General features: G+C 40.9%; 1 protein-coding gene across 1 annotated transcript in view; it reads right to left on the minus strand.

Annotated features, from left to right (window-relative positions):
- Positions 1-26,852, minus strand: part of LOC103183550 (lysine (K)-specific demethylase 4B) — an 81,620-nt gene that overhangs the window by 38,724 nt on the left and 16,044 nt on the right. Inside the window, exons 2-6 of the mRNA XM_042342710.1 lie at positions 21,073-21,144; positions 11,886-12,040; positions 10,733-10,908; positions 7,599-7,713; positions 4,521-4,714 (exon numbers count right to left, since the gene is read on the minus strand). Coding sequence (XP_042198644.1) covers positions 4,521-4,714; positions 7,599-7,713; positions 10,733-10,908; positions 11,886-12,026 — 626 coding nt within the window. The 5' untranslated portion in view covers positions 12,027-12,040; positions 21,073-21,144. The remainder of the gene's footprint in view (positions 1-4,520; positions 4,715-7,598; positions 7,714-10,732; positions 10,909-11,885; positions 12,041-21,072; positions 21,145-26,852) is intronic.

Here is a 26,852-nt window from a genome sequence, read left to right on the forward strand (position 1 = left end):
TCGTTTACAGCATAGAAGACCATTCAGCGCAACACTCTTCACCAATTCTCTTAAAGAGCTATCCGTTTAGGCCCACTGCCATCTTTCTCATACCCTTTTAAACCTACTATTAGCCCTTTTTTTACTCTTTGTGTTGCTCTATTTGCTATCAAGTCTCTTCCGGAGGTCGATATTGACAACTAAAATAGATTTATTTAAATAAAGACATTTACTAAGGGCGGTCACTAATTATTTTGTATAAGTTGACTTTTAGCGCATCTCCCAAATGAATTCAGAATTCAATCTTTTACATGAGTGAGCACCAGTGCACTTTCTTTTAAGATCTTAGCGATTGTTTCTTCTTTCTTCTCTGAAGATGAAGCAGTAAAGATTCCCTTTGATAAAGATACCAATCTTGGAAGGTGAACCCTCAGGTTCGCTCAGCCTTTAGCTTCTCAATCCAAAGCAGAACCGAAGAGCCAATTTTACAGAGCTCATTTCTGGCCTTCAAAATCATTCAGAGACACATTCAGCTCCAATTGGAGCCTGACTCTTCCCATGACACCAGAGACCTTTGCCTGGAGGCTAACATGGGAACTTGGCTTTCCAGCCATGCAATATAATTTTGACACTGTAGCAGAGACAGAAAACACAACACTGAACACAAAGCACTATCCTTTGACTGGGGAATAAATAACACAATTTACAACATTCTTGACACATTTCAAGGTAACAGTGTTATTTCCGCCAAACAATCAAAAGTTCTAAATGAATTGGTCTGGAAACACCTTTTGTTGAGAACACCTGTGTAGGGTAAAAAGTAAAACAGTTCCTCTCCTATCAATTCCATCTCCATAGCTAGATTAAGCTGTCCAATTTTGTATTGTAAGAAATAGAAGTCCTTACAAAAGGTGTGTCACAAATACATAGCCATCTTTCATGCCATTTCAAAAAATATGAGACAAATGGTTGTACTTCCCAAAGGCAGCGCTGATGTGCAAACTCACGCCAGCATTTGGAACTAGGCTTACAAGATATCGTAGAAAACATCATAGTCGTCTAAGTAGCTCTTGTTGTAACATTAAAACACACCAATGAATCAGGAACTCAATGAATGCACTTAAGGTAACGCATTAACTTGAAATGTGTTCAGCCTCAGGCAAAAAATGATACAGAGGCACCAAGTACAAATCCTACTCAGAAACCTTCTGCTGCTGAAAGCAATAGTGCATCTCATCCATTGGTACCAAACCAGGCAAGACGGTGCTCAGTCTATAATACAGTATTTCTCCTCTCTCCTATCCTTTGCTCTGTACAATCAATTAATTGCATTTAATGTACTAATGAGGAGATTAAAACTAATGGAACAATGGAAATTTATAGTTGCAATAAAGCAGCTTCCTGACACTAAACTGTGTGCACAATGAGCTGGAACAAAGACACTTGGAGATGTCCCCATTCACTCCTGTGCTGAACACAGAGAGCGAATCCATATTCTCTAATGGACTACCTTTCAATGCAGTGACTGCAATCTGCCCGACTGGACTGTAAATGGTCACCGCTTTATAAAATGAATGGATTTTATTTCCAACGCAGTCACACAACCCTTGACGGTGCACAGCACACTGACATTCAATGTTGGCAGAATCATTCAACTAGGCAGTCCATTCCACTTGTGTGAAAAACCCACAGCGATTAAGGTCAGTGAAGTGTTCTTAAGCTGTTAACATTGGTAGTCCAATCTTCAACAATGTAAATGCAAATCAGTGACAACAGCTCAGGATCTGGAAAACTTTTGATTTATTTCTAAGTGCCCAACACACCAGCACAATACAGTTCCTCCCACTGAATTTGCAACCTGAGACCTGCCTTGTGATGATTAGCCAAACAGCCGCTGAAAATTACACAGAAGCAGCACCAGAAGTAAAGTCATCAACTTAATCCCACAAAACTTCCCTAAAAATGCTTAAACCCACAGGATCTGAATTTACAGATTGCAACCTTCAATTTGAACTCTGAGTTCCGAATATTTGAAAGTTTCGGAACATTTCGGAAACCCCAATATTGATCAGCATTTCATTTGAAGGGAAGGAAAATCATTAAGTGATTTTTGAGTTACCGCCAACTGAGCGTAAGTTAACTATTTTACACTGAATAAATAGAGGCTTCTATTTAGTGAACTCTATTATCCCAGGTCCAGCGCTGCAGGATACAGCACAAAGAACAGCGATTTAAATACAGCACCGCAAGGATATCTGCCCGACGGCTGCACAGAACAGTAATGCATAAACCATCCAAATTTTACCAGAATGACGACAGCTTATCTGTAAAAATTACAAAAGTGTTTCCCTCAGTTTCAGAGAGAAGGTTACATAAATGAAACCCAAGGGTGTTCAGAATACAGAGCTCTCGCTCGCTCACCATGGTTACAGTTCTCGTAACTCACTGCAGTGCAGTCCCAAGGGGTGGGGGGGGGGGGGGGGGTGGGGGGGTGGGGATGGGGAGGGGGAGAGGGAGGAACAGAAGACGTCGCTTCCAGTAAGCCGAAAGTTTCAGATTTATCCAGACAACAGCACCCCCTGGTGTAGCAAATTACATATGTCACACAAAATAAATATCGAGCTTTTTGCCATTTTCAAAAAAATGAAAAGAGAGATTTCTGTCCTTGTGGAGAACCCCCCCACCCCCCCCCCCCCCCCCCACCCCACACACCCCACACACACACACACAAGCTTGTGGAGTGTTTTTTAAAAAGCAACCGTGCACAGACTGACAAAGAGTTTCATTTTCCTTGTCTTCCCATTAGTGATTTCCTTGTCTTTCTACCACTTAAGCATAGCAGTAAATTAACTTTAATAAAGCAGTCACTCGTAACAAGTGAGGCTACGCTGAATTGTTTAGAGATTCCAGAGAATTAATTATAGGATTTCTCTGATCGGTCCTTAGCAATTCAAACAGTAACTACTTCACTTACCGATGAGCATATGGATCGAGCAGAAAAGGATTGAGCATTTCTAGCCATCTTCCTTATTCTACCAATTTAAACCTTTCATAAATTTTTGATCTCTCTTTAGTATTGAAGCTTAAGTCTTTGAGAATACAGTCGCCATTTTACAAAGCCTCTTACACATCCAGTTAAATGCAAATCCAGAAGAATTCCCTTTGGATCGATATAAAACCCACTCTAGCTCACTGTAAACAGACACCTGATCTCACGCTAAAATGAGGTTTTTGATCTCTCCAGTCAACAAGGGACAGTATGGTGTGTTGAGCTGAAGCTGCTACATTGATTTCAGGATCTATAAGACAAGCGGGTTTCACCCATAAAGTATACGGTCAATTCACTTTACAGTATATTCTGTGAAGCACTTTGAGACATCTCAAAGATGTGATAAGGCGCTGTTTCAAATGCAAGGATTATTGTTATTAAAGCCGGAAACCATGGTGGCTTGTAGCTCAGTGACTGCTATTTTGGTATTACACAAGGTCATCATTTAATTGCCTTCAGTGGCCTATCTATCTCACTGTACTGTCAAACACAAAAAGACTGGAATGTGGGAGGCCAGCAAGTTTTCTGACCTTCCGTAAAAATGGAGGTCGAAGATTTCCATATACAGTTAATTCACTTTACAGTATATCCTGTGAAGCGCTTTGAGGCATCTCGAAGAGGTGATAAGGCGCTGTATCAAATGCAAGGATAATTATTATTATTATTCTGTAAATGGCAGTGCTGTGCTTGCCCACCCACATGCGCCCTGAAGCCAGGCTTCCACTTACTGACCGAAAGCCTCTACCTTTGGGTCCAGCAGCCAGAAAAAATTGTGCACTATATGTGCAATTTTTAAGGTTGTCGAGCGTGTTGTGGGATTTGTTCCATAGTAGATGTGATTCTATTTCTTGGGACCTGAGCTGGCATTGCAGAACTGCTTACTCCCTGAAGTGGTTCAGTAACACAAAAAGTCCATTAAATTCACGTGCCTGCTGACTTCTGGCACCTGCTGACTTTTACCGAAAAGAAAAAAATAATTATAAAATGTCACTGTTTGGTTGCTGAGTAACAAAGAAAATGTCAGTCAAATCAATCAAGTCTGCACTAATCAATTCTTCTTGAATATCTTACAAAACTAGTCAGACCATTTGAGTCCAATTCAGTCAATAATAATCATTGTATTTGATGTATGGATTATTGCAACAATCCTTGCAGTCAATGGAGGGGAGGGCGTACAAACTTTAGTTCAGATACATTAATCCAGCCAAACTTTTTCCAATTCCAATGGAAGTGTCCAAAATATAATCCCCCAAATGAGCAGCTTTAGTGATGCAAAATTCAATAAGATGCAGATATGCATTGATATTTCCAAGTAGTATTCTTCTACCAGGTTGTGTAAGCCACATGTCACCTCCTGTGCAGGTCAGGTTCTGATTGAACCTGGAGGTCAGGTCTCAAGTGAATTCCATCCTGGGGTAAGCCAGCCAGCCATCCTCTGCATTGTACAAAACCTCAGTCACACCCACACAACAGAACCCGGGATTGTACATACCAGGACTTGGGTTCCCCAAAGTGCAAGTAGTTAATGCTGTACAGGTCCATGTCCTCCGTGTGCCAGGCAAATGTCGTTTTCCACATTCCAAAGTAGAGATATGGAGTATTCACACCTTCAATCACTATCCCACACTCCTGCTCCACCATATCAAGCAATGTGTTGAGATTTCCGATGTTCCATTCGTCAATGTGCTACAGCAAACAAAACAAAAAAGTATTATTATAGACAAGTTGCCCTTCGTGCAATACTGAAAACATTGAAGGCTCATTAACTCAAATGTTCACAATAACCTTATCTTAATCCATGTGGCTGCAAACTCCACATAGCCCAATAACCATAATATTCAGTCACTGCAATATATATAATGAAGCTCTGAATCTAACACGATAATTTGAACCACTGATATATTTATAAGAGCTCAAGAAATCACTGGTTTAAAAAGGGACAAGCTAGCAAAATTAATTGGACCTATAGTATTTGATCAGAGCAGCAAGGATTAAAACCACTTACTCACATCATATTTGCAATTGATTCTAGTTCACATAAAGCGAACAGCTGTGCAATGCATGTTAACAGAGAAGGTCTACGCTATTCTAAACCTCTTAGGGATAGAAGAAATAACTTAAAGGAACCTGAAGAGATGACTGAAGTAGGAGATCTGTCAACCCTTACGCGCCATCTGTTTTGCAGACAGGAAGCGGAGGGAACGCAAGTCTACCAGAGAAGGGCAGAGAGAGAGAAGAAAATAGAAAGAACTTCCATTTTTATAGCACTGAATCGCGTTGGCACGTCTCAATGCCCTTCACATGTAATGATTGTCCAAGTATAATGGCCATTTTTGTAAAAGAAAACTGGCAGCCATTTGTAATAATAAGATCTGACAATTAGCTGTGAAGTAAATGACCAATTTAGCTGGAGGGATGTTAACCAAGACACCATGAGAAACTCCCTTTTTTTAAAAATAGTGCAATAGGATTCTTGATGTCCATTTGAACATGTAGTTGGAACCTCAGTTTAATTTTTCATCTGAAACATATAGCACCTCCAGAAATGCAACACTCCCACAGTACTGAAATGGAATGAACATTACACAAGGGCCAAAAATACAGCCCTTCTCACAGAATAGTGTTTGAGTGCTGGACTCAGAGTGACAATAATCTGAATGACAGGCTGCCATATGGCTATCATCAAGAAATCCTTATATTTGCTGGGACATCTTTTTGGTGGGTATCTGCTTCCTTTCCCATGATGGTTCCATCTAGCAGGCTAAGCAAAAAACAAAGAAACTCACCTTTCTGGAGGAGCAAGTTCAACATTTTAATAGTAGCAGAAATATAAATTAGAGGCCTCTTTGAATGGGAGTTCAGTGTACCTGACCCTTTTAGAGTAATATATAGGCAAGCATTTGTCTAGCATGAAGTATTGCAGAGGTGAAAAGTACTCCCATGTTTGGTAAAAGTATGTAGGAATCAAGACAAGTGCTCCATCCTGTGCAACTCAGCCAGTCTACTTAAAGCAGCTGGTGTATCAGCATTTCTGAGGGGCACGAAAGAGACGAGTTCTGTTTCAGTGCACCAGCTCAAGATTTGAACGCCAGTACAAATGTAAACAGCAGCCTGACAAACGGCAAGCTGAGATTTACCACGATGACAAGGAAAACAGGAATTCTGAATTTTGTGTTGTTCGATTTCCGGAACATGGTTACATATTGGAATGTTAGATAACCAATCCTGGGTGGTGAGAACACTGTTCTTTCACCTCTCTGACCCGGGTTTATAAATTCAATCCAGAGCCTTGGAATCACATTCTCTACTTAGATGTCAGTTAAAAGGGCCTAAATGAAATAGGTTGACAGACAGCCTTAATCCAGTTTCCAGTGATGTGAGTCCATGATACAAACCTGCCACTAATCCAGCAGTCTCACAGACTGCACAACCTTGTGCCAAGACAGGATGAGAAATTGTTGGCATTTAGGCCTAACTGGAAAGTAATTAGATTGAACATCTGATCTGGGCTGCATGAGACCCAAGGGTATGTGACAGAGGGGAGGAAGGGGCTAAAACAGGAAAACGCTCCATTCCCTGCACAGTCACCCTTCACCTTCCAGAGCATGAACACACACAGCACAAGCAAGTTCTACATACTGCAAATCAATGGAAATTATACATTATAATTCTATTTGTGAATCAATGTCTAAATACACTATTGCTCCACTATGATTTCTGAGCTCTGTCTTTTTATATTGTCTCTCTCTTTCTGCTCACATCAAAATTTGCAAGCTGATTTTAAAAAGGGGGAGTAAAGTTTAAGCGGCCCTATTTCCATCTGGGGGAAAATTGCTATTCCTGAAATATCAATGAGATTCAAGAAATTCACTATTTCTGCTCCAAAAAAGCTTTGTATCAAGCAAGTCTAGCAACCAATTAGTAATTTTTTTTCCGCCATTAAGCACCTCTGATTCAGCTACCAGTCTAGCCTTAGGTGACACCAAGTTCCCCTGCCCCACTGCGACTGAAAAAACTGAGTTGTTGGCCAGATGCAGCTCCTCCTCTGTTATAGAAGGCAGTGGAGCTGCCTGGATGAACAGGCAAATGAGACATCTGTTAAATATCTCATCCGCAGGACAGCACCACCAACAATACAGCAATCCCCCCCCCCCCCCCCAGCACAGCAGTGGAGTGTCAGCTTAGAACTACGCAAGTTCAACGTCCTAACATAGAGCTTGAACCAACAATTCTGACTCACAAGAGCGCTATGAACTGAGCTAACACTTAAAGTTGCACTGTACAACTTCTCTGAAAATCAAACTTCAGACTTTGCTTTTAAATCAATTCTGTACAAGGTTATGCAGTACAAAGCAGAATTCACACAAAAGCAAACCATAGTATTGCCACCTTACTCCAGGGACGAGCAACTGCATCTTCAAGTGGTAAAGAGAAAGCAGGGTGTTGTGCAGCACACAACAGCTCACAATTTATCATACGGCAAAGGATTTAATTTAATGAGAAAATGACTTAAACCATTTCCTTTTGATAAAGGATTAACGCTTATGTTCAAAAGTGAAAAACGACTTACATTATCATACAGGGAGCCGCTGATATCTGCTCCATAGATGGGTGACACAAACGTAAGATTCTTCCAATATTTGCGCTCAAGGTCATCAAAATCTAAATGCCGCGGAGTACCATACCTGAAAGAGAGGAATCACAGCTCTGTCAATGTAAGCTATTTTGAGAGGGTTTTCAATTGAAAGTGGTTAAGTAATATAGGTTTTCTTCAGCTGAGAAGAAATTAAGGATACACAAAGGCAGGTTCTGGATAAATGAACATCTCAGCAAACCGTAATTGTTTACAAAAAAAATTACAACGTTAGGAAAGGCCATAAGTGGTTAAGCATTACTTATCTCAGTTTCATTACCTCATGCAAAATAAAGAGCATTTCACTTCTAGTATATGTGCATTGTGTCACTTCAGTTTATTAAACTAGTGCAGAATACAGACAGGAAGATCTAGAATCTAATTAATTATTCCAGCTTCCTTTTGGCTCATACAAAATTGCTTCTAGGCTGCTGTAGACATCCAAACATGAGAGAGGTTCAAACAAAGAAGTTCCAATCTTTATCTTCCAGAAATATTTCCTGGTATAAATAATAATCCTTGTATTTCATATAGCGCCTTATCACTTCGTTGAGATGTCTCAAAGCAATTCACAGAATATACTCTACAGTGTTGTGACTGGTATTTTTATACAAAAATTCCCCTCCACAACTCTGAATCCTTTTGCCTATCCTCCTTGGAGGGAGGTAAGCGGGGTCTCCATGGAGCTGAACTGGATCCGGGGTAACATGCCTGGCAACAGAATGTTGGAATCAATCAATGTTGGACTCTGTGGCAGTCTTGGTAGTCTGCTGTGAGCAATTAGCTGCCGCGTTTCATCCACAAATATATCGTCAGTTCACTTTGCAGCATATTCTGTGAAGTTTGAGACGTCTCGAAGATGTGAAAAGTGCTATATCAAATGCAAGGATTATTATTATTATTAGTCTGGTTCCTGAGCCAGGCGGGTCTGCAGAATTCCAGGGTACTGCTGAAGACAGCACAGCCCAGCTCATCGGCAGGACCTGAAAGGGTAGAGCAGAAACTGGGGGCAGGGAATTCTCCCACTCAGCTCCTGTTAACCCTGCAAGCCAAAGCCCTAACGGGTAGGGTGGTCCTAGCTGGACAGGCAGTGGCACAGCTTGCCAGACAGCAATATCAATGGCAAGCTATGTGGTTTTAGCTGGTTAGACTTCAGAAGTACCCCAATACACATTTTGGGGGTCCCCAAGCCTTGGCTCTTGCCAACTTGCGCCAAATATTTTCCAGAATTAGGTAAGCAGGATGCGTCCCTCCAGGGAAGAGTGCCCATTCCATACCAACAACCTATCTTTGGGATTTCCGTGTGTAGGTGAGATGCATGGAATTTTCAGCTTGGTGGGATACTCTTAAGCATGATAATGGCTTTCCACGTGTGTCAAACAGCCGGCTGACCAAAAGACAAAATCCTTTCACCTTACTCACAACAAAAAAAGTCACTGCACTTGATTGTAATTACTTGTGAAGCTCATTGATGCATTTCAACATGAAAAGGTATTATGCAACTTCTTTCCTCTTTAAGCCAGACTTGCATTAAGGAAACTCTCCTGACCGTTTGATCTCAAACATCCAAAATCCCAACTCTACCTTTTTCCCTTTGTACTATCAAGGTGTATTTTAAATGAATCCTGCATTTCCTGGCTTTTACCACCTTTCCTGGTAACACAGCCCAGCTGCTGACTACTCTCAGTGTAGGATGGATGAATCAAATGCTTTTGAAATATAAGTACAGCTGTAGGACTCTGAAAAATAGAATTATTTAATAATAATCCTTGCATTTGATATAGCAGCTTATCACTTCATTCAGGCAACGCAAAGCGCTTCACAGGATATACTGTAAACTGACTGTATATTTTGTGAGCAAAATGCGGCCAATTACGTACACTTGTGACCAACCAAACAGTCATGGATTGAATTAACGAATTAAAAAATGTTTTTGAAGGGATTATTACCCTCGGAAAGTGATACGCCAATTGACTAACAACTGGGTGCCTACTTACTGCTAGATAAACAGGCGTGTAAAGAAACTTGCAGCCTGATGCTTGAATTTGATATTCACCTTACGTCAACGTCTAAGAGTTCATTATAATGAGGTAGCTTGTGACTATTATGTTGGTAAATATGGCAGCTAATCAGCAACACCCCTTGGACAGCAATGAGATGAATGGCTAAATTTAATCTTTTTTGTTCGTTATGAAATGGGATCTTTAACCACCTCCAGAACATGCAACTTGACCAAGGTTTGGAGCCTTCTTCCAAACAATGGCACTTCAGATAACACACCACTCCCTCAGTACCAGACTGGAATGTCATCTTAGATTCTGAACTCAAAACCTGGTGTGGGACTTCTGACCCGGAAACATCAAAGCTATCAAAAAAATTCAAAGTCCTTAGCAGACGAATACTCTACCACCACAGCTCCTGAGTTATAATATAGTAATAATAATCCTTGCATTTGATATAGCGCCTTATGACGTCTTCTGGATGTCTCAAAACGCTTCACACAATATACTGCAAAGTGAATTGAGCGTATATTTGAGGGCAAAACATGGCAAACAATTGCACACCGCAGTGTCCCATAAACAGTCGTGGATTGAAGTGACCAATTTATTGTTGTTTATTTTTTGTTTTGTTTTTCTTGAGGGATTACGATCAGGTGTATGGAGTAAGGAAACTTACCCAAAGTTTTGACTTGCTGGGAATCGAACCCAGGTCTCTCGCTTGTGAGGCGAGTGCTCCAACCACCAAGCTACAGGACTCCACGAGTCTCCAGAATATATTGTAAAGCGGACTGTGTATTTTGTGGACGAAACACGGCAGCCAATTGCACACAGCGCGTCCCATAAACAGTCGTGGACCGAGTGACCAATCTTTGTTTTTTGAGGTATTATTATTTACCACTGGAAAGAGATCTGCCAATCAAATAACAACTGGGTTCCTACGTACAGCGAGGTAAACAGAGGTGTGTGTGTGTGGAGTAAGGAAACTTGCCTAAGGTTTCGAGTTTTAAAAATCAAACATTATTTAATTTTTTTTAAAATAAAGCTTAAAAAAACTGCAATGAGTTGCCATACTTCTCACTGTTAGCCATTCGCTTGTACTCCCCAACAGTCATGGATTTCTTCTGAATGTTGTACTGTGTGAACAGGCCAGATTGACCAGTCACGACTTGCTGGATTGGAGCTGGGATGGTCATATCATCAATATCCCCATAGGATTGTCTTGGTTTCCAGTCCTTCGGAGGAATAACCTGAAGGTGCAATACACGCGAGATTAAACAGATGAAATGTCACGTTGAGTCGCACAGAAGGTAGTGGGTTGAAAAAAAGTATCCTGCACGGTTAAGTCTGTGCCTTGAACTCCAATTCAAGTGAGGATTTCAGGTAAAGGTAGTGCTTGGGACATATTTGATTTTCTGTGGGAGCGGAGTAAGTATCACCGCCCATTGAAATATTAAACAGAAACTAGTCCCGTGTGCAGGTAACATTATTATAGCGAATTTAAATGTCCCATCAGTATCACTGCATACAAGACGAGATTGGGGCTGGCACATTGCATTTACACTCATGCTCCCATATCCAGATCCAACATTTCCAGTAGATGGCAGTTCTTTCACTACTTGGCTATATTGGGAGTCTAAATTACTATATTCGCAAAAGGGGGATGGGAAATGCCAATTGTGGGAGCAGAGAGAAAAACAGTACCTTCCCACACTGGTCATATCGCTCTGTAGCTTTAATCCCTTTCCCCCTCACAATATAGCATTTCAAAATTGCCAACCTCAATCTGAATGCTTAGGTTGGCCAAGGTTGGTTCAAATTAACATTTCCCATGGGCTTGTGAAGATCACAAACTAAACCTTGGTTTGTTCTGTAGATTTCTTCCACGTACATCCATAAATCTCAGGGTGCATCACAGAAAAGAAACAGCAAATGGTTTGATTTAGGGAACACCACTGTAGTGTAGTCCTGCAACACTACACTACAGTGGAGTTCCCTAAATGTGTGAAGTCTATTCCTGTCACATTCAGGTTTTAATTGCAAGGAATACCACCAGGTATAAAGCAATACAACAGAACACTTCAAAGTCCCGGATCACAGGTAGGATTTAATTATCACAGAATCTACCGAACCAACATCCAAATAAATAACGTTTCCAGATCAACAAAATCTTAAATAGCAGATATTTAAATGGCTGCCTTAGATGACTCTTGAATTTCTGGGTTACCTTTGCGAGACCTGCCCTGTGGGCTCCTTGGGATTCGATGTATGCGATATACTTCCCAAAGTTTTTGAACTCTTCCATGGTTGGGTGGAAGGTCAAGATCTTACAGCTCGTGTTGAAAGTTCCTGGATTTTCTGACCCCATGTTTGTGCCGATACCTGCAAAAAACAACAGATTGAAAGTTGCTGAATCTGCAATCAGTGACAAGATTATCAGAGGATATACAGGCAACAAAGTGAAACTGAATAAATTGAGGCAATAGAGGGAGGTGCCAAAAAAATATTGATCGTCAACAGATTCATAAACAGATCATGGGGTTCCTACCAATCGACTGTGACTTACTGCTAGTTACTGGTAGGATTCCATGCATGAACTGCTATCTTTGGGATTTGCCACTTTTTTGACCCCACTATCAGGCACACACATAAAAAATAAAGAGAGCCTGGTAAAATCAATAACAGAGGAGGGAAGTCTCCTCTTACCTCCTCTGTTATTGACTCTCGTAACCTCAAACTGCAAATAAAAAGCCATTCTCTTTTGGACATTAATTCAAGAAGGCATCTTTATAAGGCATCTTTATGGTTATTTACACAGATCCTTTAAACTGTGGTGGAAATACAATGCAGATTATGCCCTTTCAATCTGTAAATTTAAAAATGGGAAGAAAAGCCACAACACTTTCCTCTTCCCCACTCCTTTTTGTTTGGTGTGTTTTGAAGACAAGACACTTTAATCCCCCGGTTACAGCATAGAATGCAGCAAACAGTGCTACAAGCTTTTCCCTGGAACGTCCTCCCAACGTTATACAAATGTAATTTATTTTTGTTGCTTTCTACTTCACTCGGTTATCTCTCGGATGTGGATCAGGCATCCCTGGGATGTGGTGATGGGCCTGAGATATACCAGGTATCTATTTTCTCCTCCTATCCCCAATATCCATGTCACAAAAAGTTTTGCAAAGATCATTTAAAACAGTGATTTCAGCTATGTACCAGGTGGAGGAGCAGAGGATAGGCAGTGGGTATTGTAGAAGATGGCGTTTTATTAGTGGATAAGCATAAACCAAACAATTCACTTGCGAACCTATTGGTAAGAAACAAATCTTGCTGTTAGAGCCGCACAGAAAAAGATTGTTTAATTATGATCGATATTTTTCATTTTTTGCTTTTTGAGTAATGGTACTGATTCAGGTTAGGAAACTGGCTTTGAAAGCTTCCTAAAGTTAAAAAGAGCGACGAAGCTGGATTAATATCAGCAGAGATGGTTGTTAAACTGCAAATGATCACATTAATTAATGTCCAAAGAACTCAAAACAAAATCTGCCCAAATGAGTAGAATTCTGATGAAGCGTGGCATCCAGAACATTAACTCTGAGATGGTGATCCTATCTGACGCACATTTTTATATATTTATTTTTACTGATATTTCCTTTGATTGAGCCAACAATATCAATCATCGGCCAGGAGAGGGCTTTCATAAGTGCTCAATTACTGGCCACACTGAAACAAAGTGCCTGCAAACTCACCACAATGTCTTAGATATCAGGTTTTCATTCACACTCAGGGAATATCACACCCCACGATATACAGTTTCTAACAACTCATCCCCTAAAACAAAAGTTCCTTTTTATTTTTAAAATCATTAAAATCACTCGTTTTTCCGAGGGTAATAATCCCTTAAAAATAACAATATGGTCAATCAGTCCAAGACTGTTTGTGGGACATGCTGTGAGCAATTGGCTGGCGTGTTTCACCCACAATATACAATCAATTCAGTTTACAGTATATTCTGTGATGCACTTTGAGAGGTCTCGAAGACGTGATAATGCGCCATATCAAATGCAAGGATTATTGTTGTTATTATTATTAAGAGCACCCAAACCAAACACAGTTCCACGCATGCCACCTATACATGGAATATGTAACGTCTCTCTCTGGAGGAATGCATTATGCTTAGCCAATTCTGGAGAGTATTAGGCACAAATTGACAAGAACCAAGGCTTTGGAACCCTGGAGTGTTTGTTGGGGTAACTGCTGGAATGTAACCAGCTAAAACTGCATAGCTTGTCAATAAAAGCACGTCTGGCAGCTAAGACCCCCCCTACCCATCAGGGCTTTGGTTTATAAGGTTAACAGGAGCTGAGTGGGAAGAATCCTTGCCCCCAGTGACTTGTCTGCCCTTCCAAGTTATGCTGATCAGGTCACTGGAGTACTGCAGATATGCCTGGCTCATTTGACATCCGACAAACAGGGGTCTGAGCCCTCAGTCGGTGGATGGCAGGTACCTGGAACTTCCTGCGAGGTTCCTGTTGGTCAACTTAGCTCAGCATGAAATGTGTGAGAGCGTTGTCACCATCTTGCTGCCCACAGCTTGGGTCACACATCCCTTCCCATTGAATAATGGTTCTACTAGTTGGAGGTGCAGAGCCTGAGCAAGAGCTGCTTACCTCTCTTGGAATAAAAATCAACTATGTAAATTGCCATTTTGTTCTGAACAGAATAGGAACAGAATAGGTTATTAGACCTGCTTAGCTTGCTCTTACATTAAGTCTTCCAATTCTCTCTAACTTTTCTCCACATCACCACTCATCAATTCCATCTCTTTTGCACAATTCAATCAACTCTTCCTCTATCCTTCCGCCTTGCCCATGTTCAGGTCGTGCCTGAAGACCTTCCTCTTCGACTGTGCCAATGGTCACCTCCCCACTCCAGGTTGTGCTCCCCACTGTCAAGCGCTCTGGGACTCTAACCTGTATGAGGGACGCTATATAAATCTAAGTTGTTATTGTTGTTATGACGTTCAGTGGCAGTCAGTTCCATATTCTCACCACCCGTTACTTAAAGAATGTTTTCCTGGACTCCCTCTTTCACCGAATGGTGAAATTCTAATTTAAAGATTCGCTCTCCTGGGAATACTATGCAGAATTGCTCTCTGAAACAGGTCATATAAGTAGGACGTTAACAGAGTTCTCGTTTCTTGAACAAACAATTTGTTTTGTTTTTGCTACAGCTCACTCAGGCATTCCACTCTTAAAAATAGATCTGTTCAAAATCATCAGCTGTGACATTTCTGGTCCAACAACGGCCCAACAAGACCAATTAAATGTGACCACTTGTACTGCAAAATAGGTGGGGGTATACATACCGTTTATTCGAAGCAGCAACAGAAAGACATCTGAACTGAACTAAAAAAAGTAAATGGAAGCAAAGAGGTTTTTATTTTTACTTAGAAAGAAACTAATTTAAGACTGAAAACCCAATGGGTTAACCCACTACCACATGTACACTCCATTGCCCACTAATGTTAATTGCCCATTTGACAAAATGGTGACAGATTTTTAACCTAAACTTTGGCTGCTGTCAGAAAACTCAATGTTAACCAAGTAAAAATACAACCAACCAAATCAGACACCAAAAATACAAGCAAGCTGGTTGGTTCAACGTGAATTTTAATTATATATCTATGAATTTTATTCTGTTATTATGATTCAACAAGCTTTTATACAAAGTGCCATGATGTAAAGTGGGCTGTCATAAGTTTTAAAGCTTGGGTGGGTGTCCTGTGGACTTGCGTTACACTTGGCTTCTGGCATGCGGGATGTGACAACAACCAAAAATGTAACCATTTATAATAATATAATCCTTGTATTTGATATAGCGCCTTATCACGACTTCTACACATCTCAAAGTGCTTCACAGATTATAATGTAAAGTGAATTGACTGTATGCTTTGTGGGAGAAACTTGTCAGCCAATTGCGCACAGCAGTGTCCCACAAACAGTCGTGGATTGAAGTAACCACTTTATTATTATTTAATAATCCTTTCATTTGACATAGAAGCTTTCACGTCAGGAAGAGAGCCACAGAATTTACTGTGAAGTACAATGACTGCATATTTTGTAGATGAACACGGCAACAATTTGCAAACAGCAATGTCTCCCAATCAACCGTTAAAGATCCCAAGGCATTTAAATAATGCCTTGGGATCTTTCACATTCACCTGAACAGGCAGACAGGATGTCGGTTTAATGTCTCACCCGAAGGACAGCACCTGCTACAATACAGCATTTGTCCAGTACTGTATTGAAGCGTAAACTTAGCTCAAGGTGCCTGGAAATGAGGCTTAACCTGCTCAATCTATTGCCTGTTGCATACAATAAACTATTTTAGGTTTATTCAGAATATTGCAAAAACATCGCAATATTTCCAGTATTAAAAAAGTCTGCAATATTCTGGCAAGCCATTAGAATATAATTGTTTGAAAGCTTTTTTTAAAAATGTTGTTTTAAAAGAGAACAGGATTATTTTTGATATATGCACTATGTATCTAACCATTTAACAATTAAATTCATATCAATGTGGTTAAGGTTTCCATGCAGAAACCTCCCCCACCCCTCCATACTTCAGTGCAGACATTTCTCATTTCACAGCTAATTAAGCCATTTCCAATAGCAGAGTTAGGATTGTCCTCAGTGGATTCCAATTACAGACACAAACTGGTTCCACCACAGTGACCTAACCGGCTAAACTGGAGCAGCTGTAATTCTGCATGAGTGGAGATACATAAAACCAGCTCAACAAAATTTAACAATAATAAAAATAATCCTTACATTTGATCTAGTGTCTTATCATGTCGTCAAGGTGTCTCAAAGCGCTTCACAGAATATACTGGATTGCACATAGCAGTGTTCCACAAACAGTCATGGATTCAGTGACTATTTTTTCCCCTCTGCTAGGAATCAGTAAACAGTTTCATATTATTATATCAGTGCATCAATAATGTAAGTCAATAATGATTTAAACTAAATGCATAAATAACCAGGGCTTAGAATTCAGAATAAACACACATTTCCAGAGGAAATGTTTAACACTTTATTCTTTATTGAAACTATCTTGACCATAATAAATATGGTTAATCAAAAGTCCTTGAAAAAGTCTCAAAAAGTTGTTTGCTGCAGTATATATCAAACCCTGTTAGAGAGCATTATATTGTCAGCAACAACAAAATTGCATTTATAGAGCGCCTTTCACGTCAGAAATGTAAGAAGGTAGCTCAAGTATGATGTTCCAAAGTAAAATCCATATAAAATAATTTCCTACTATTAAACAAAAAGAACTATTGGTAATTACCCAGTTTACCAGATGGAAATGTTTCAAAACTGCTCCAGCTTTCCTCTTACTCTTTAGTCATACTATCAAGTAATAGTCTACTTAATTGGTTACTCCATCGACAGTCTTTTTTGGTTACTTGAAAGTTCGCTGAAAATTCTACTGGTTACAGATAACAGTGGGTAAACTCATAGCTTGAGCCAGACAAGAATAGTAAAGGGGTCCTCAGGTTTGGTCTCTGTTTTATGCTCAGTTACTCCATCCCAACCAAGCAAACAGCTGGGCCAATGGTGAGAAAGTAAGGTTACGCATTCCTGACTGCTGTTAAGTCATCAAGAGAAAAATGCATACAAGCGTGGGTAAGAAAAAGATCCAAAAGATCTGAAGTGAACCTCTCTTTTCCTGACCCCCCACCCTAATAAGATTGAATAATCTACCAATACTCAAGTGTCTCAGCTCATATAATAAAATAAAAAATAATAATCCTTGCACTTGATATAGCGCTCATCACGTCTTCAAGAGCTCTCACTGCGCTTCGCAGGATATGCTGCAAAGTGTAGTGGCTGTGGATTTTGTGGGCGAAACGCAGCAGCCAATTGCACACAGCAGGGACCCACAGATATTCGTGGATTGAGTGACCGCATTTTTTTCTATTATTATTATCTTATTTTGTAGGCGAAACGCAAGTAATTGCATCATCTTTCTGGAAGAAACTAATTTTATTGGAGGAAGCTTTGAGCCGAGCTGTAGTTTGGACTTTTACCAACAGATGGTGATAAAGGAATTGAAATCAACACAAGAATTCCCAGAATAACTACAGTAAAATCCTGATAACTCGTCGCTGCAAGGGGAAAGGGCTCAACGATGAGTTAACTGGAGTGGCAAGTTAGGTATATGTATAGCTACATAAATAAATGCAACCAGGATATTGACAACATGATAACTTAAGCGATAATGACAAGATAAGCCAGGGTCGAGTTATTATTATTATTAGGAGTTTATTGTATTTATACAGTCTTTTCCTCTCAACATCTCACAGGCTAGGGAGCAATCACAAATATTCAGCTGAGGAGATTCTTATACAACTGCTTATTACGAAGTGAAGCAGTCTGTAGAGGAAGCTCAATGCAGTAACATTAATGCTGCCTCTGACTGCTGCTAAGTGACCCAGGAGGAAAATCACACAGGCATTCGGTAAAAGATCCAAGATATGTTGTGAAAGCCTCCCAACCCGTCCTATAAGATTGAATAACCTACCAACACTCAATGACAGCTACCGACAAAAAAAGTTAAATAAACACATTTACTTTCACAACACATTCCAGTGTGAAAAACCACAAATTCTAAACATGTTAAACAAAAACCTCGTCCTGCTGGACATTAATTCCCACATCCTATTGCCACAGTGATAGGATGAGAGTTATGCCCAGGATTCCCTACAGGCTGATTAGTGAATCTGACGTTTTTTTTCCTAAACAGCACGTTTTTCGGGAAATAACACGACTGAAGAATGAAAGCAACCTATCCACAAGCCTCTCACACGTTCACTTCATTTCAATTGCATTCCTGGTGCCGTTTAAACTGTGGCGAAAACTTGATAGAATCTGAACCAATTTACCAGGATAGTGAAGGATAACAATATTACAATAAGTCAACAGTGACCTTTCCTGATAGCTATATAGCGCTTTATCATGTCTTCGAGATGTCTCAAAGAGCTTCACAGAATGTACTGTAAAGTGAATTGACTGTATATTTGGTGGGCTAAACGCAGCAGCCAATTGCGTACAGCCGTGTCCCACAAATAGTTGATTAAGTTTATTATTTTTATTATTTTTTAGGGGATATTACCCTCGGAAATCTGACAAACAACCAACAACTGGGTTCCCACTTACTGCTAGGTAAACAGAGGCATGTGAATTAAGAAAACTTTCCCAACACTTCCCTGCCGGGAATCAAACCCTGGTCCTCTCGCTTGCGAGGATAACTTGATGAATAGTGGGCAAAAAGGCATCTCTTTCCCTTTGTTGACTCAATATTAGAAATAATTTTTACTTTATATTACATTTAATATTGGGCTTTATGGTGAAACATTTCAAAGTATTTTACTCCAAAGTAACTACTGTATTGACTGTATTTAAAAGGGGAACACAACTGTATTGGAAACGATCTCCACCACTTCACCATGTGGCAAAGGGGAAACCAAACCACTTATCTTACCTGTTGAGAAGTCTGCTTAAACAGTGGTGCTGAAGGATAGAGCCTCAAGTCAGTGCCACAGTGTGACCCCTCAGCTCTTGATCTCTGCACGGTTAGCAGCAAGTGACACACAGAACACTTACCACTGATCAGTTCCTGCCGACTATCAGGCAAAGACAAGTATAAATGGTTGGGGTATTTAACCTGGAGAGTATAGACATAATGGGGGTTGGGAAGGCAAAACCCTCGAGAGTAAATACCCTCAAAAAATAAGTCTTTTCCAGCCCTAACCTGCAGGCTAGCAGACAACTGTCAAATTAAGTAAATAAGCGCTGCATTGACAATATTACAGGTTCTCCGGGGGCCTGTGGAAGGGGTGGGGGAGGGAGGGGAAAGACACTCTTGTGCACCTGCTACACAAAAAACCACTGACAAGCCAAAAAAAATACCATGTTCAGAGCAAAGTGATACACAAGTGGCCATAGGGCAGAAACTTTTCCTTATTGATCAATACACAAAACCAAATACCAAAACTTGGATTTGTTCAAATCCAACTTCCAGGCAAATGACAACCTTTGCTTTTTAGAAGAGCTGGCGACCCCCTTCCCAAGTTCGCAGGCTAATACAAGTCATGCCATGGCACCATCTGGCGCACGCACGCAAATGCATTCAATTTCTTTCCTCTCCCCTATTCGCTAACTTATTTTGTACCAAGCGCAGGAGCCATTTGGACCTTTAAGGACCCACAGACAGCCCATGATGTGAATAAGAAATTAATCTGGCGGGATGCTGGTCATGACACTAGAGGAACGATAGAATAACTCCTCTATTAAAATGCGCCCATGTAAGGGCGGATTCAACTTAAAGATTGTGAACTGGAAGTGCAATAAACCCAGGTTCTAGCACTTGCTGTGTTATAAAATAGCCAGGTGATTAGCACTACTGGAAAGCACTACTATGCACAAGCACTGCTAATGTGACTTCCTGCACCTGCATACGTGCATTTGCGAAGGAATGTCAATGGCACTTCTTGTGCATAGCAACATCAGAGGTGACCAGATAACCTGAAAGCTAGCCATTTTCTTTTGTGTTCACTGTAATGCGGCCTCTGCAATATTGGACCCAGATGACCATGTTACAATTGGTTTGCCCTGTCATCCTCTTTCTAAAGGGTGCCCAAGGGAAAAACAATCAGTGCTTCCTCAGTGCTTCAGTGTCAGACTATAATCCTGAAAAACGTCTGACCCAGAACCGAAAATGCTACCAACTGAGCTAAACTGACACATACCTGTATATCCTGTAAACCCTTATAACCCAAGAAAGCATGCAGATATTGCACAATTGGTTAAAATAAAAATTCTAAATGGGGAGTACATTGGATCTCACAACACCATGTCTTTATGTTGACCATTGGTCCCCTACACTGGTTTGAATGAAGAATATCCATTGACATACAGCATTTCAGATCATCATAAGTAGATACAACAACAACATTACATTACATTTATAGAGCGCCTTTCACATCGGGAGGACGTCCCAAAACGCTGAACAGTCAGGTGTCGGGGCCCGAGCATGGGGGAGGGATGGTGTAGGAGTGAGGGAAGCCAGAGAGGTAGGAGGGCGACCGAAGGCACGATCGAAGATACAAAGCTGAATTCATTAAGTAGCTCTCTCATACTCTTGACACAAAGCAGCCATATGCATACATACAATATTAATGAATTTTCAAATCCCATAACATTGGACCAGGCACCATTCCCAAATAGTTTTTGGAGTCACCATGTGCACAGGTGGAATGCAAAACCATAGAGTGCTTCTTCAAACTTGCCAGTTTATCCCTGACCATCTATTTGTTTACAAACTACAGTGTGTTGATCTTTACTTACCTCCCTTGTTGGAAAATGGCTGATGTTAATCTCACTCAAGAGGTCGAAGCAGATGAAGTGGGTGGTTTGCACCTGCAATTAATAGCAATGGAAGCAGAATGTTAGAAGTGAAAATTGCAGATTTATCCTGGAGCACAATTTGAGCCGGACTGTAAATTACAGCTGTTCAAAGGCAGGCGAGTACAGAGAGCTTTCTGGACTCTAAAAAATACACACACACGCACCAAGCGCAGAAGCTCAAAGATGCACACAGGCGCAAGCAAGCGCACATGCACGCAAGCACACGTACTCATGCACACACTCGCACGCACACGAATGCAAGCGCAAGCACATGCACACGCGCAAAAGCAGGCACACGCGCGCAAGCAGGCACACTCACAACTTTAATGACTTTCTTTGTATTCAAGGAAAAAAACTTCATAATTCTGTCTCACCTGAACACTCTCCTTAAGCTTTCAAAAAATCCACCATCCTTTATAAATCTGCCTTCTAAAATAGTGTCAACTGATTGGTAACCAGAGAACTCATCTTAAAATCTAACTCTTCGACCATGCCTATGGTCACATACACCCATCCTGCTGTGTATCCGACTCAGTCACTGTAAAGCATTCAGACATTATCCTACATAAAGGCCAGAATGTAAATGCAAATTCATGTGAAAGCTCTTCAAAGGCTTTACTGTAAAATGCAGTGACTAATTTGCCCACAAAATAGTCAGTTAATTTCCCCACAGCAAAGTCTCACAAACAGCCATGAAGTGAATGACCAATTTTATTTGGGGGATTGTTGACCAGGACAGAGTACTTACTCAGATACCTAAAGGCCGTTTATTTAAAAGCTGCGAAAGTGAACAATGAGCGCTAAAATATTCAAAACAGTATCCAACTACAAAAAAATCAAACACAGAAGTTTCGAGTTTCGATAGCTCGGAATGAGCAATAAGATAGGTATTAATTTGGGGGGGGGGGGGGGGGTAGAGAAATGTCAAATGAATGCACAACCACAAACCAAGGCTCAAGATAAATTTCAGCACCCTTTGTGCCTCATTATTGGCAAAGACCCTGGAAATGACTGCAGTCATCTGTCCATTCATTGACAAGCAGTCCAGGATGTGCTGCCTTTACAAAGGGGAGAAAAGAAGCCCCAAATACACAAGCTGTGTGGCATTCTGATTCTCAATCCCCAGCCACGTGTGGTAAGTTTCTTCAGTTATTATCCGCAAGCCGGGGTGAGGATGGGAGAGGAATAAGTGACAGATCTTAAGAAAATAGATGTCTGCAACAGGGTAGCAAACCACAAAAGAGAACGAGCAGCTGCAAGCGTCAACGGACCAGTGTAGGGGGAGGGGACCTGCGCAGAAATGAGAAGTAGTTACGGAAGTGGCATGCGAACTTGTAAACCATCACTGATCCCACATGTGAAATTAGAAGCTCTAAACTATAAATGGCAGTCTTCTTCTCCTGTCAGTAGATTACTGTCAGTTGGCTTACATTTCCACAATTATACTTGTTTTCATGCTTCCATTTGCATTCAATGATTTGGCAAACAAAGTTCTTATACAATGTCTCTTGATTAATCTAATGTTGAGCACAGGATGCTAATAGAACACAATGAATGTTGCTAAAAACAAAGCTTTTAATGGAACACAGGTTCAGCGTTCTCCTGACAAACAAACAAATAAATGCAAGTTGCTTTCAAATAAGCACCATCAAAAGGAGACCGCTTTTTACGTGTGCAAAAGCCGTATAGCCTATATTTAACAGAAGATTTTCATTGAATAACACAAGTGTAAAACCTTGGCCTCGAGTTCCACAAGAATAGAGCTACCAAATGAAAATTTAAAGAAGTTATGCAAAATCCACTGAATTAATTATACAGTACTTTCATTTGTTTATTATTCTCCATTTGTTGAGCTGCACCCAAGAACAACAACAACAACAAGATTCCATTCATAGAGCGCCTTTCACGTCGGGAGGACGTCCCAAGGCGCTGTACAGTTGGGTCAGGACCCGAGCATTGGGGGGAAATGGTCAGGGTGAGGGGAGGGAAGGGAGGGAGCGAGGAGGGGGTAGAGAGTCGAGAGGGGNGCTGAAGGCTCGGTCAAAGAGAAAGGTCTTGAGACCGGCCTTGAAGGAGGAAAGGTAGGAGGCGGCGAAGGCAATGGGGGATAGAGTTCCAGAGCCTCGGGGCTGAGAGCCCGGCCACCGATGGTAGGGCGGTTGGGGCGGGGGACGTGGAGCAGACCGGAGCCAGGGCAACGGAGGGTACGGGCAGGTAGGTAGGGGGATAGTAGGTTGGAGAGGTAGGAGGGAGCAAGGCCGTGGATGGCCTTGTAGGTGAGGATGAGGATCTTGAAATTAATCCTCTGGGGGATGGGGAGCCAGTGGAGGCGAGCGAGGGTGGGAGTGATGTGGTCCCAAAGCCTGGTGCGGGACAGTACATGAGCTCTTGCAGAGTTCTGAAGAACTGAAGAAGTGAAGAACCACCACTAAAAAAAAATTACGAGACTTTCAAATGTACACTATACAAGGGCCCTATTGAGAATAGACTTCCATTGCATTATATTAATATTTTATTAGATTGTGTCAACACAAACACCCCAACATCTACACATACTGCAGGACTTATTTTATCTGAGGTGCTAAAACTTGGAGGTATTCCATCTATTTGATTTGATGTACAATAAACTCCAGCTAACTTAGCGCTCCAAGGGAAAAGAGCTCAGCAACTAGTTATTCAGAGTGGCTAGTTAGGCACGGATCCTCCCCGGCTACATTGGCTCAAGGGGACACTGGGTGGGGGTTGGGCACACTTGCTTGGATGAATCGCAAAGGCCTCTGGTCTATTGAGGGCCGTGCTTTAGCCTCCCGTCCTAACCTGTCACAGAATAGGACCGGAGGCAGGATGGGATGCACAGCTCCCTCCAATAGATCAAAGATTTCTGCAATTCATTCGAGTAAGGGTGCCCAACCTCCACTGAGCACCCGCACCAGTCACAGTATAGGGTCAGGAGGCCTCTGCAATGCAAGATGCCATCTTATAGGACAAGTTATCCAACTAATTTTATATGGTAACTACTTACAAGAATTTCTAGAATTTGACTAGTTACAGGTTAAGTGGAGTGACAAGCAAAGCGCAGTCCCTTATTAGTATTTTGAATAGAAAACAGCCAGGATATTGACAGCATGGTGACTCAATGGTTAAGCAAGGGTTGAGGTAACCAGTTTACTGTACTATAGTTGCTAGCAATCCACCTATCAGCAAATGCTGTGGTATAGTAGAAGTGGAGCAGATGGTTTTGATTAGCAAATGCACACACACACATTTGGGTGAGTTCTTGGCAGACGCGAGATTACCCTTCTACTACTTGACATTGTTCTAAAGTTACAGGTGTATTCTGCGAACGATCAACATTGTGGTGAGCAAACTGTGGCTTGCTCCTGAGTATCCAAGAGGAGCTCGGAAATAAAACTGCTGCAAAAATATTTCTGGGGAGAAAACTGGTCATTTCCAGAGGCACCAATCGCCACAGATTCTTGGTCATAGCTCTGGGTGTAGCAACTGAGCAACTATTCCATCAATAGAGAGAGAACTGACCAGCCATATACCATGTACCGCCTGCTGACAGGCAAGAGCGTGCGATCAGTGTGGAGAATATGGAGAATTGAGTCATACACACTACGCACGCAGATTTCTGGCTAAGGGAAAAGCATCACGAAACAACAAAAGAAAGTATAAATTTTGTCAAGGTTTTAAGCCAATTTCCTGGGAAGTTATGTTATTATTCCCGGGCAGGGCAAAACTTTGGGCAAGTTTCCTTACTCCACAAATCTTTGTTTACCTAGCAGTAAGTAGGAACCCAGCCATTAGTCGATTGGAGGATCACTTTTCCGGAGGTAATAATTCCTTCAAAAAATGAATAATAATACATTGGTCGCTCAATCCACGACTGCTTGTGAGACACTGCTGTGTACAATTGGCTGCCGCGTTTCACCCACAAATATACAGTCAATTTACTTTACAGTATATTGTGCAAAGCGCTTTGAGACATCTCGACGTGATAAAATGCGATATCAAATTCAAGGATTATTATTATTATTAGCTACATCACCAGTACAGTTTCAATCAGCCTCAACATTCTGAGACAGGGAAAGGGAACAAACTCAGGATTATCGCTCAGACGTATATACTGAGATTCCTCCTGTACAAATAACAATATTTGTGAATCACGTGGAAGGTAATTATAGTGATATCCTAAAAGTGTCTTTGCAAACTGAGGTGCTATTGAATTGTTCTCCGGTATTTTCTATGTGTAAGGCTAGACTGCAAATGTTAGAATACTATGGATGGGGCAGGTAAAAGAGATAGAGAGGGACCACAGAAATTAATTCCCCATGTGTGCACACACCTGCATTACCCAGTAGGTCACAAACAAAATTAGGAACCTGGCTAATTTGTTTGCCCCTCCCTAGCCCCGGGGAGCTGAGGCGAGTCTATAAGCTGACAAGTCGATTTAGAACGCCTCAAAAGAACGTATTCCCAGAACCCACAAATTAATTAGAAAAATAGGACCAAATAAAAAAGATCTATATCGCCATATGTGAAACAATGGTTCCCAGTGACAACAGTAGATTGATACACGGTGAATATTTTATTACATCTATACTGCACTTCCACACACCAGAAGGACCTAAGTCCAACATTTTTCAAACTGGCTTAACAAATACTTGCACAATTTGCACAGTATAAGCAGACGAGCAATTCTTAGAGAACCCACAACTTCACCATGAGTGATGATGGGTCCTTCTGTCTGTTGGCTCTTTTGGGCTTGATTTTGAGTCCTTGATTATGTGGAAAGGTTACTAAAGAATTATGTTTCCTAGCTATGCAAATTTAAAGGGCACAATTAGGTTTGCAGTTGCTCGTAAATTAAGTGTCTGGTTGGTTGGTCATGTAGTTTAATATGGTATACCACTTGTGATTTGTTAAGTTTCTATCATTGGGTTTTTGTCATTGCAGAAAAGGCACTACTCTGTAGAAGATTTTGAAAAAATGTAAATAGTTTTCAATTTAAAAACCATTTTGTTTTTTTTAAATCCATTTGTAAGTTTTGTATTATGGATGCTATATGTTCTCATTACCTGAAATAATCATGAGGCTTTCTTGCAGCCTTGCACTGCTAGGCTTTGTGTGTGTGACTGCATGTTTAAATTGTATAAAAGGTTACATGTACTGGAAGAAATGACATCTCTAATACAAATCAGGGATTTTAGTTCGCATTAAAAATCACCAGAAAAGCTCAAGTGGTTCTTAATTCTCTTCATAAAGTGCCAATATTGTGCCACATAAAATTGTACAGTGCAACTTTGCATTCACAATCCAATCATGGAGATTAGTCAGAGGACAGAAAATTTCAAGGGGCAAAAAAAAGATTAACCTCCTGTGCAGTACATAAGTGATCGAGGCACTTAAAACGAAACGAGATACACACCATATTTGTGTATAAGGAAAGAACAGTGAATTGGAATTAGGATAGATGGCTTCATTCGAGGAGTAAACACCAACAATAATACAATGGAACAAATGGTCTCTTACTGTGTTTTAGATTTTTGGGGTTCACCCCAGACCACACACTTCTGACAGCTGCTCATAGTTTTAGCTGAGCTGAGCCCAGGGTACTGCCCTCTCAGTTGAAGATGGGTTGGGAACAGGTGCAAGAGAAACTTGCACACAAAGTCTTACCCTCAAAAGATTATTACATTTGAAAATTGTGAATTTAG

This window comes from Callorhinchus milii, unplaced genomic scaffold, assembly GCF_018977255.1.
Source record: "Callorhinchus milii isolate IMCB2004 unplaced genomic scaffold, IMCB_Cmil_1.0 Scaffold21, whole genome shotgun sequence".
NCBI classification, from domain to species: domain Eukaryota; kingdom Metazoa; phylum Chordata; class Chondrichthyes; order Chimaeriformes; family Callorhinchidae; genus Callorhinchus; species Callorhinchus milii.